Source organism: Diprion similis, chromosome 6 (assembly GCF_021155765.1).
Source record: "Diprion similis isolate iyDipSimi1 chromosome 6, iyDipSimi1.1, whole genome shotgun sequence".
Lineage (NCBI taxonomy): Eukaryota > Metazoa > Arthropoda > Insecta > Hymenoptera > Diprionidae > Diprion > Diprion similis.
Genome location: NC_060110.1, coordinates 9,605,937 through 9,618,416, shown reverse-complemented (window position 1 = coordinate 9,618,416; position 12,480 = coordinate 9,605,937). Strand labels below are relative to the sequence as shown.

General features: G+C 37.0%; 1 protein-coding gene across 8 annotated transcripts in view; it reads right to left on the bottom strand.

Moving 5' to 3' along the window:
• Positions 1-12,480, bottom strand: part of LOC124407069 — a 132,239-nt gene that overhangs the window by 51,416 nt on the left and 68,343 nt on the right. For 6 of the 8 annotated variants that reach the window (XM_046882883.1, XM_046882885.1, XM_046882886.1 and 3 more), the window contains exon 2: positions 1,596-1,655. In XM_046882883.1, the coding sequence (XP_046738839.1) occupies positions 1,596-1,655 (60 nt within the window). Of the gene's footprint in view, positions 1-1,595; positions 1,656-4,782; positions 4,940-12,480 lie in introns of those variants that run through there. The other 2 variants (XM_046882889.1, XM_046882891.1) reach the window with 1 other exon arrangement.

Genomic DNA, 12,480 nt, shown 5'->3' with positions numbered 1-12,480 from the left:
GTAAAGACCGACCGGAGGTGATTAGACTGCACATTTGTCTGATGAGTTTTGAAAACGGCAGCTGATAATCATGTCGATATTAAAGTATGTGGGCACCAAGTTTTTTCTACAATTTTTTGTTTGAATGAATTACTTGACACGGGTAATGAATTTTATTCATTCGAGAACCCAGGATTAAGGACCTTGAAATAGTTTTCAACATTTTTTTAGAAAGTAGAATGTCAAAAATGTATCTCGGTTGAATGTGATATTATTGATTGCGATGGCAGGTATTGCCGAATGAAATTTGTAATGATGACTGCGCCTTGTATCACAGTATAATATAATATCTATTAAACAGAATTTGCCTTCAAATTTAAACGAATGACGTGGATTAGTGTCGATTTAAAAGTCTGCAGTGCGTCAGTAAGGTTGAACGAGCATGACGACCTCGAAAAATGATCTAAGAAATACCACAAATTATACAAGCCGTAGAATCAATAAAAAAAAGTGTGAATTTTAATAGGAAAAACTAATTTTGACATATTTCAAATCGCAACGTATTACAATGAACGATTTTGGAACAGCGTATGGATCAGAAGATAATTGCGCAGAGCTTGCACAGCATAACGTAATTAAATTACACGTATATTGTATATAAAGTATTATAATTTTGCGCGCACATCCGGACGAACAAGGCTGTCAAACACGCGTGCATCCGGTGTTACGCCGTCTTACGCCCAGCCTGTACTATGTTTAAATTTTCGCGCCATTTTCATGCCAGAATGCAAACAGCAATGAATGAATCAGTAGAGATCTTGGTGCCGGTGAACCTATTTTTGATGCAGGAAAGTCACTTGATCCACGTATGATATTAAACCTGGGCAAAGCGAATTTTTTATATACATAAATCCCTTGCGCGGATCTGAAATTGGTAGCATCATCATCGAAGAGGGAAACGAAGTATTTTAAGAACCCCTTATGACAAGTATCTCGCTTTGCATAATAATTGCGTGTTGTATTGATACTGGCCTCTATTTTTCCGTGCGAACTTCTTATTTCGATAAGAGCGAGCATATTATACTTGGACAAAACATTTCCTTCGCTTCGCGTATCTATGTTCGACGAAAATGACGTGTTTAATCCACATATGAGTACCATTAAACACTTCCACTAACGCTATACTCCATCCTGGACAAGAAATCATTATCAAGAATAAATAAAGTTTTATTTGTTATATTAAAACCGCGACATTTCTTCCGTTATTCTTATCCGCAGAAGGCATGGATTATACGGTATAATATTTTGCAAACTATTCACGATTTTCGCATCGAAGGTTACAGAGGATACGCCAAAAAAGTTTTTTTTTTTTTCTTTTTCTTATCTTTCAGTTTTTCAATTCATTCATGATACATTAATAAATAATGGTAATACGGTGGCGGGGAAGATGTTTGATAAAGTAAATTCAATTCTTTATTTTACGATAATTTTCGTTCTTTGCGGAAATATATTTTGCCCTTCGTGATTTATGGTATGGAGACGTCACGTTTTTTTTTATCTATACGTTTATCGATGTGTATGATTATACGGGAGTAAATAAATAAATGAATGCTCACCGGTATCGTTATCCCGTCCTTGAATTCCATCACCACCGTCATCGGCAGCTGTTGATTGTGCTGCAAATATAACGATACGAACAGGTTAATATATTATAATACCAGCGTATACACAACACGTTTAATTATTTATTGAAAATTATCAAGTAAACAAAAGAAGGGAAATAAGAAAAAACATTCAGATTGCATATTTTTATCGAATTTATATTACGTTACACTCGCAGAAATGAATATTTACGAGTTTGATTTTTATATTGACAATGTACTTCCGACATGTTCATTAGTATTGAATAAACTTCGTCTGTGTATTACATAAATATTCAGATATTTGTTTTACTCGGAGTATTACATTACACGGCGGCATGGTGAGCTTGGTAATAAACGCAAGATTTTTGATTATGACTAACTGTCCATCTCTGTTATTATAAAGTGTGAAAATTGTTGGTATCTATATAGCGATACAAAAGATGTAAAAGAAATACTATACATATGGGGGATTCCATGCAAACTCAACCTGCCATCGACCCTCAACATCACCGATTTTGTTTGAACTTTAATATAGTAGCTCGGATGTCGAAATAGTAACCCTTGAATTATTACAGACGTTTTTGAACACTGGTTTATAAGTCGTCTTATTTTTGCACTAATTTATATCACAACATTCGTCAGTCGTACGAAAAATCATTAATACAAAAAATCTTCACGATGACGTGAAATGGACGGAAATATTTCTGGACATTTTTTTTTCACAGTACTGGCCAATTAGACGTAAATCGAGAGGTATGAAGTATACGAACATAATGTTTAATCTATCACATAATGAATATCTCTCATCCGTATAGTAAAACAATTTTTCTGCACTTGCATTAAGTACAATTGTTTACAGCCATGTATAAAATAATATGCTTATGGACACGATGATTTGCAAATTGTTGTGTCAACTTCATTGCAATATGCTGCTCTGCACGGTTTATCCAAGCCGGAAATTGCGCTACACTTATTCAATCAAGCGGGGAAAGTACATACTGCACACGCATATCATACGCGTATCGCACGTAAATAATCACGTATTTACTGTCCTGCGAAATCCCTGCTATATACACGTACGTACCTACGTACTTTTAATACCTTGTATAAAAGTATAAGCGATAAGATATCCTATCGAGGGAAATAAATTACTACTTGAATCCTCCTTGCGAAGCTAGTTGACAACGCTGCTTAATTTGATATCCCCCTCCTGCTGCCTTGTAATACAGAAAACGTGAGGCTTGCAAAAATTTTCGCCAACCAGCAATTGGCTCCAAATGGTCAGTGATCGATGAAGATTATCACTCTTTGCGATGTATAACCCGATTCTTCGATTCGTGCAAGAATCCAGTTAAGAAGAGAAAGAATCTGGTTCGAATATCGCGTGTAACAGTATCTTCGAAAAACCTGTACTTGCATGCGTGATTATTTTTTAAGTTTTTTTTTTTTTTTTGTGTTCTGCAGATCATTTTAAACTCTGATGCGTGTACAATGATCGCAAATTAATTTAAATAGTCTTGACTGAATGGCGAGCGTGAAAAAATGCACGATGTAAATAGATACGTGTCAGATTTGAATAAATTATTTTAGAGGCGTTGTCGATCTTACATTTTGCTATTCAACCGAGAATCAGCGGACAAATTCGTCCCAATCATGTCTCTAAGATGGCATCGTGATATTTGAATCATTGGTATTGTTCAGTTTTGCCTCGACGAAAACCAACAACGTAACGTAACATGTGCAGAACAATGCAATTTTTTTAAATAAGCATTGCCGATATCGGAACATAATTTAATCAATGGACGTGAAAATTTCCCAAGCAACGTGGCTTATCGCTCTCGGGTGTTTATTGGTCATTTCAGTTCAAATGCAGCATATGTATCTAGATTAAAACGCTTATGATCGAGCTTTCAAGAGAGTTAAAAGATCTCAGGAGGATCCGGTAAAGTCCATCTACACCTAAACAGGCTGAAAATTGACTCGGGCACTGCGCAGTATATAAAATTTAAATGAATTAAGGGAATTCGAGCATCTTTAATAACAATAAATATGCTGTAAAGATATTCACGACGGTCAATCATCTATACTCGCATCGTAAAGATTGGCCTGATCAATCTCGAATTGTAGGCATATGAAATAATAATCCCTAACTGATTCCTGTACAGAAATTCATTTCCCATTCTCTGTCTTGTACAAGTAAATTCTGCACGGACGTGGAATGAAACATTTGCTTATCATTGTTTAAGTAGGTAGTTATAACAAGCGTTGAATATAATAGCTCGTGCAGTGAATTTATTGATAATGCTATGCCGTTGCTATACATGGCTTGTGATATGTATAAAGTCAGGTTCATCTATCACTGCTCATTGTTGAATAATGTTTAATCACTATGTAGATTAATGTGCAGAGTGATTATGTACTGGTAAATAACAAAGCTTCGCATATTTTCACCTCAATAATTAAATGCCCAGTCACGTCATTTCTGCACAAAATCTAATTTAACTGCTGATATAAATTGTAACCATTATACTATATGAAATTCAAGTGTTTTATCAATAATCTATCTGACATAATGACGGAATGGTTCGATCGCATTCAAAGAAACACCTGCAGGGTAGGTATCCACCATACTAATAGTCGATTGAAGAGAAAAAAAAAGAAAGAAAAACTCACGTAGTGACAGTAATAGGGGGCATTAAAAAATGCTGATAAAACGCTCATTGTCAAGTGCCTGCACTTAGTATTTCGACGTCGTCGATATAATATCGAGTCTGCAGGACAATCTGCAGTCTGACTGAAATAGTTTTCATAATTGCAAAATTTTATTGTGTAGGTATATGAGGAGCACTCAATAATCCGTATAATTCTCACCCGAGACTTTCTCCATATCAACAGAGGGCAATAATTTATTTTAGGATGATCGGTAATCGCGGCGATCGAAAGTAATCCGGGGATGTCGATAAAGAGAATATTATAATCCATGAACGCGAGTGTGTATTTCTCTAATCGACAATCTATAGTGGGCTATATAATGAACATCTCACCGTATCATAGGATAACAAAAAGAAAAAAATATATTGAACACCTATTAGCAGTTCAAAGTACGTTGACTAATTTTGGTATTATTGTTTTTTTTCCCAAAAGAAAGACCTGAACTCACCGACTTTCTCATGCTGAGCAGGTACTTCTAGCATCGTGAAGAATCCCAAGGTAAATGCGATTCAAATATTGACCGTTTCGGGAAGAAACAGCGTAGAAATAAACCGTGTTTGAAGAAAGACAATTCCAAATTGGTGTGTCATATATTTCTTCTGATATAAAATAAACACCTCTCACGTTAGATGAGAACAAAAAGAGAGAGAGAGAGAGAGAGAGAGAGACAGAGAAAAAAAAAAGAACCAATTTCGAAACGCGAGTATTTCTACATTATTTGATGCACTGTCCGTAGGGTGGATTTAGATCGTCGAGATGCATTTGACGTTTTATGCACTTGCACCCACGCACTGAACGCAGCAGCATGTACACCCCGCACTTCAGGAGCCGATGGAATTTAAAGACGATCGATCCTGCTCAGCGCGGCTGTTAATTCGCGAGAGGATCGAATCGGATCGGCCCGAAGAAAGATCGTCACCGCACTGCCGCCTAGTCTGACAATGTACTTCCCTTATAAAGACTTAACGTCCGAGATAGAGCGATAAGATAATTATCGGTAAGTAGTGGCGATGCGGACGTACAGGCTTAGCAATAAGACAAAGGGTCTCGGGGGGTGCAGTCTGTTTCTCCGCGATGATCTTAAGTGATAAAGGATGATTTGTTTTTGTTTTTTTTTATTAAACGCTTCCCGAGGCTCTGAGATTATATTAACACACGCGAACAAAGACAGCGTCAACGATTTTTCACCGTTGTTAAGTCAGCTGTTTTAGATCCTCCGGAGCTTCACTTGCGGCAGTTCAATTTCGTAATAAAAGAGCTCGTATTAATGTTGGCGCAAATGAACGGACGGATGTATTGTAAACTGCTGTGTGCAAACGCCTTTCGATTACTACTGGCTCGTTCGAAAACATTCCAAGCAATAATATGTCAAAGCTACGGATGATAAGAGTACCCTCGCTTCCAAAAGTTTGCAACGCGCTTGTCACTCAGTTATTGCGCTGACTGTATTCGTATATAACGCAACTCGAAGGCCCGATGATAGCTAATTATTGCCTTATTTATTCAGGTCTTAATCGTTGCCAATAATAATCGTGCTAAAGGCTGTGGAGAGAATTTCTTATTCCGAGGATCGGATTCTAGATTGGACAGTACCCGTCTTGAGTAGAGTTTCAACATTCTCCACATTTTTTATTCCTCAATGTTTCGGTTAAATGGTCAATTCATGAGCTCGTGCAATTTGTGACAATGTTCAAATAGCATGTGACATACGGTAAGGTAAATAACGTGCATATTATTCTCTTTTGTAAATAAATATTCATTCAAATTAAATCATGCCAGGCAACTAGTCAGGCGTTTTCATTTTCACATTTTACATGTCAACAGATATTTTTTTCTTGTGTGCAAAGTGTATGTAAGTTTTCAGAAGATCGGAATCATGTTTATATTTGCGTTTGAAAATGTGTTAGAGATTAGTTTCCGGGAAACATTGAGCATGAAATTTTGCTACATTCGTGTCACTTTATACTACCCGATGAAAAAAGATAAGGAGACAAAAATATGCATCAACAAGGTAAACTGTATATCATCGTGCCAATTATAAGTATTTACACGATAAGCCAACACATCCTTGTGTTATATAGTGATTAAATTGCGTATAGTGAAGATGATTACGATTCCGATTAAAACAAGCACGTGGCATAGTAAGATATATACATATATATCTAAAGTGTAGTATAAGGTAATACATAGTCCGATTACTTTTGACACTGGTATCGTTGATGTGCATGGATGTCTCTTCGCCGTAAGAAATTCACAACAACCACTTACGTATCGTATATTTTTGCGATTCACAAACAATCGTAGGAAATTTGAATTATTCATTCACATACCATCGCGTCTCTAAACAATGAATTATTATTATAACCACAGAAAATAGTACATATAGTAGTCCAAGCTGAGAGTCTCGTAACGAGACTATCAGCGATTAGTGACCGGTGGCTATAGACTGACAAGATACACTGTAACGATGAGAGGAGCGAAGAGGTGAGGGCTAAGGCTGCTGGCCCATCAGATGACGAAGAGATCTGCAGGGATAAGTTGGCCCCATGGTCGTCTGCTAATTAAGTCCAATTTACGTAACTGAGTGCAGACTTGACTGTTTCTTGGATTTGTGGCATAAAACCGCTTCTCTTTATCTCCGTTGCACGTACGCCCTTTTTATACGACGGTAAAATCATCAAATGTTAAGAAACGTTGGGATACGCATTTTTTATTGTTATAGTACGTAGTGTATAAAAATAATGTAGTATAAGCTTATAATAATAGGTATACGGATATAGGATGACTTATAGAGCCAAATATGTCTGAGTATGCAAAAAAATACGGTATGTCACGCGATCATTTGAACGTGTTCAAAATCGAAATCGTCCATACAAATTAATACCAGCTCTTATATTCGGCACGTGACCTGTTTATTTCATCAGCGATAATGCGCACGAGATACTCAAGCCGGCTAATGCGCTCGCTTGTCTTTCGATCTTTTTCAATTCGACGATAATTACTTTCTGCTTGAGCGCTCAATCGCAGGCTTCGTATTTACCTCTGTGCCTTCGAACCATTTCTAATGATTGTGAAGAAATCGTGAAATTCGAGTGATTTTGTTACAGACATTTATACCGCGTCAGCCGCATTTAAAGCCGCGTACGATGTTATTGTGCCTAAACAGTTTCCACGAGTTGTTTGAGGCGATAACGACTCGGCAATTACTATTATATCATGTCAGCAAACAGACCCTTGTTCTGTTTGTTCGTTCGGCCTGCTTTATCCTGTGGAATAACAGGCAAACGTACAAGAAGTGTGTTTTCTCTTCCGTCGGTGGAGATTTGCATCAGAGCCTTACGAGTTCGATGAGATTTTGCGTGACAAACTGTGAATCAGGGTGTAAACAAAAATTGTGACGCACGTCAGTAAGAAATTGTCCAATCAATTCTTGACGAACAGATGTGAAAAATTTCGCTGCAAACGAGTTACGTTGATAACTGCGATGATATGCTTCCGAGAAATTCTTTCCAATGCGCACACGTAATTTTTACTTAGGAAATGCGAAAGTAAATTCTTATCAGCTGTTCAAGTTTCCTCAAAGTATACGTACTATTAATTGACATCCGGTCAGCTAATACGATGCTATAAATTCACAGACGTCGCGCTGTCAGATTTAATCCGCTGCTATAGGTGCGGTGGAAAATTTTCCACGGACTAAATTTCCCAAGGCGATCGAGATAAGAAGCGCAGCTGCTGCATCGCCGTTGAATATCCGAAGAATCACCCGCCAGACCGGTATTCGGTAACAAAACGACTTGCCTTGTATCTTTTCGAATCATTGATACGAGCTGAATATTTCCTCAGGCGTTATATTGTTGCCAGAACGGTTCGTTGAATGGAGATTTTGAAAATTCAAAGTGTGAGGAATAAATATCTGTGACCCACGTTACGGACCTATCGTATTTATTAACGATATATTAAGCTTGGAATCCGCGTGCCTGGTGATGGCAATCGGCTCGGCGACGAAGATTTCTTTATAATCTTGAATCACTCAAAACAGTTAGTCAGTAGGTACGTTTTGTTGGAGCAAAATGTGTATACACATGTTAATTCGTTGGGTGTAAATTTTCCATTTGTTTAAATTATCGACTGAACTAAATTGAAGTTACGGCAGAAATATAATTTGCAAATAAATTTGTGAGAAAAAAATATAATCGACACAAATGAATAACGGTGCAGCAAACTTGTTATTTACCAGGATTCGAAACGCATATAATTAAGGTAATCGTTTGTAATAATTGGCACACTATACCTAGTATGCGAGGGACAAAAGAGCCAGAGATATTTTTGTCGCTAAACGATGTCTCCGAATTCAAATAATTACCAGTTGTGCAAACTATATTATAAGCGGGGAACGTTCTGTGGTTATTAAACGCGTAACGTAATAAAATATCTGACGATATCTTTTATCGCCTGTACTTCCGATCGTAAGTGTTGGATTATTATTTACACGCTATGACGACGCCTTAAACGTGAATACATTCAAAAAGCGTCATTAAAGTCGTAAGATTTATAAGTTTCATTTTGATAAATAAGTAAAAACTGCAGTAATTTTCGTCACGTATACCTTACATAAATATATTATATGTTTAAATTTTGTTAGTAAAGTAATTCCATGTGTCCAATGTTCGGAATATTACGATATCTTGCAATAAAAATTCTTCGAGCTCAATCTTCTGGAGAAAATGTAGCCCGTTGGAGATATCAAGATGTCATTGGCCCCTTTCAGTCACTTATTTTTGGGGAATCAAGGTGTAGGTCACGTTTAATCTTTTACAGTAGACGTTAAGAATTTATAGTTTCAGGGCTAATTGTAACTATGCCCCAAACTTATGACTACGGTATATACACACGGTTGAAAGAAAAACAAAAAATAAAACACTCGCAATTTTGATTTGACCATAAATTAATATGATCATACAACGCATAAGGAATTTCGCAACGCTGCTTCCTTCGCATTATACTTTCGCAAGTTTGAGCTTTCTCTCAATGACGTTGTCTACTTGCACACCGATGAGTATTTTTAGCCTCTCAGCTCTCGTCTGCATTATCCTATCTGCGAGTGCACTTGACGCAATACGAAACGCTTTGACAATCAACGTTGAAGTACAGTCAGTCGAGTCATATCCATATCCATATACGTGTATAGGTGTTAATGGATGCCGACGAAACAGGAAATTAAGAACCGAAAGTGGATGTAGCTGCGAAAAATTCTTTTCTGTGAATTACAGACTCTCCCATCAGTTTACTTTTCAAATAATTTCAATTTTATCGCGCCATTCGCCTAGATTAGGTATCTGTTTATTTACCGATCATTGTTATATCTTCGCGGATAATGATCATCCTTGTACTAATTGTATAAGACACGTAGTGCAGGTAAATGCCATGACGGTCGCATTTGCCACGTTTATTAACCATCGGAGGAACATGGGCATAACTGGATTGATCCGCGAGTTCAATTTAACCGTATAACGAATATTTTCGTCGCAAGTACATCCGGTCGATAATTGATTAAAAAAGTAGCGCGTAATCAAAAACTTTAATAATAAATTATCCGTCACTTTCGTGATTTATACGTAATTGATTTTCAATTAATCATCGATTGCTTTTCCAATAATTTATGAAATCACAGGTCTAATCTTGTAAATCACAAAGAAAAAAGGTACAAACAAAATGTATTGAGTAATCCATCGGCCAAATTGATATCTATATGTACGTTTTATTGATAACACATTAAATAGCTCCACGAATGTGTAAAATGTACGTGTAATATATTCAGGCCCGCATGCTTTATTCATGCTTGTTTCACTTTGTTTCTCCAGCAGCTGTTATCAATTGCGCGATGCTTATTTACCACTTAAAGACAAATATTTTCGAACACGTTAAGCTTTCGAAATAATATTATTTTGTTTTGCTTTTATTTGGAAATTTAAACAGTCAATTTTCGCCGCTCTCGCACAAACGCCATGCCTGCTTTGGCCAAGGTGCCTTGGTGATATTCAGGTTGCCAGATGAAAAGCATATTACAGTGATGACGTATACCGTATGCGAGCTTATCTTAACGGATGAAACGCGAACTCGAAGCGCAGACTGAAGACAATTATGTTTTCTTCCTCTTAATTTTACCAACAAACTCTGTCCTCGTGAATTACGTATCCAACAATACATTCCAACACTTGAGGTATTGTGTTGCAACGTGATTTCTACCACTCGTATAACACGGACAATTGATGTTCTCATTTAGAGTCGAGGTCATACTCACTCAGAAGACGTAAAAATGCGAGAGTAGGCGGAGAAGAGATCATCGTCAAATGGAACATTCGGCGTTAAGGGGTTATGTCGGGTCATGGATCCAAAGAACGGACAAATATTTGGACAAATCCTTTCCTCCACTTGATTAGTCTTGCAATAAATTGAGACTGCGAGTAATCTGATTTGTCCGATTTTTTTCAATACTGCATATGGGTAAAAAAAAAAATTTCGTACAACACTGTTAAGTATCAATGAGAGATTAAGTTGTTAAGTATGAATGCCTTGATTACGTGCAACATGCCAGCAATATGACCGATTAATGATCGCGTTGAGACTAACAGATCTCACCTTGATTTTACTGTATTTCTCTTGAGACAGTTCAGACTTCTGAACAGTTTCGACAAACGTAATTAAAAACCGGTTGAATAACATGTTTAGACAAATAGATTCACGTACGAATACTTAATAAGTTGGCGCAAACGGCCGTCGTCACTTGTACACAAATTGGTGTGGAATTTTTCAATTTAATAATTAAAAACGTTAAGGATATTTAGAAATGGAACATGTGACTGACTCTCGGACTGTCGCACCGCAGATATTTGTTGGTTGGCCTATAAAGCTTGAGTTTAGACAGGTTATCTAGTCTAGTTTTACTTGAAATCGATCCCGCATAAGTCCCCAATCGTCACTAGATACTTTAAATTCCAACACCAGATTAAACACATTTTTTGTTTTCATTATTTTCTCCTCAATTAAACATCTCTGGAGTTATCATCGTATCCGAATATCTAATATCTCGTAGTTCTAATCGGGCTTTACTCCAGAATTCTACCTCTCTTTTTGTCTCACCTATTTGCCACTGCTTATCTCGACGTTATTCCCACTAGGATAAAAATCATAAACACTAATAATAAGTGGTTTCTTATATAGGACCATAAAAAATGACACAATTACGCCAAACGATAAGAGCTGATCAGCGGTAAATAACAATCTGCACGTAATACGATGACCTATAAATGTAGCCCGATTAATAATCAGAATCCTCTAAAAAAATATGCACGCATATTGACGAACAGGTACGTAAGACTCCACGAAAAGTTAGAAAAAAAAAACAAATAAATAAATACTCACACTTAAAGCGTAAACGTATCAATATGGTCTTGGAAATAAACGCTGGAATTTCGTGTATGATATTTATCAAGCGATTTGGTCTACGGAATTCGTTATCGATTTTCCATCAACTGCTATATATGTGATAAAAAGTACAGTGTTAGGTAGACGCCGAGATTTTCAGGAGATAATTTGTCGGCTTATTTACGCTGAACGAAAACCCAGGGCGACGTTTAGATCGGAGATACTACAGCCACATATCTACGTGTTTATGTACAAGAATCTGTTTTAGGATCTGTGACCTTACAGAAAAAGCTTTAACTTATTTTACCGATATTTGCCCGTCTAAAAACGTGGAAATGAATCGATTTTTGAGCCATTCGAAATTAATCGGTAAATATTTTTCAACCGTAAATCGTCTCGGGTTCACAGATAGTACCAAACATGGTGTTCAACGAATTTATAAAGTTATTTGGATCCAGCGACGCGTGGGCGAAGATGTCTATTTGCTCGATAGACGACGACGTTGGCATCATTCCCAGCATCATCATTGGGACCGCGAAAGTTCGCGACCTTTGCTGATTTCCACGAAACTGTGCAACACTTAGCACCAAGCCGCGTGATTCTCGTGCCAAATGCGCTACAACTTTACACGTTTATTTGTGTTTCTGATGCCAAAATTTTTCTCGTGTCCGTGTTATTATGTCATAAGCGGAAACGAGAATCCCTCTTTTCATGGTCT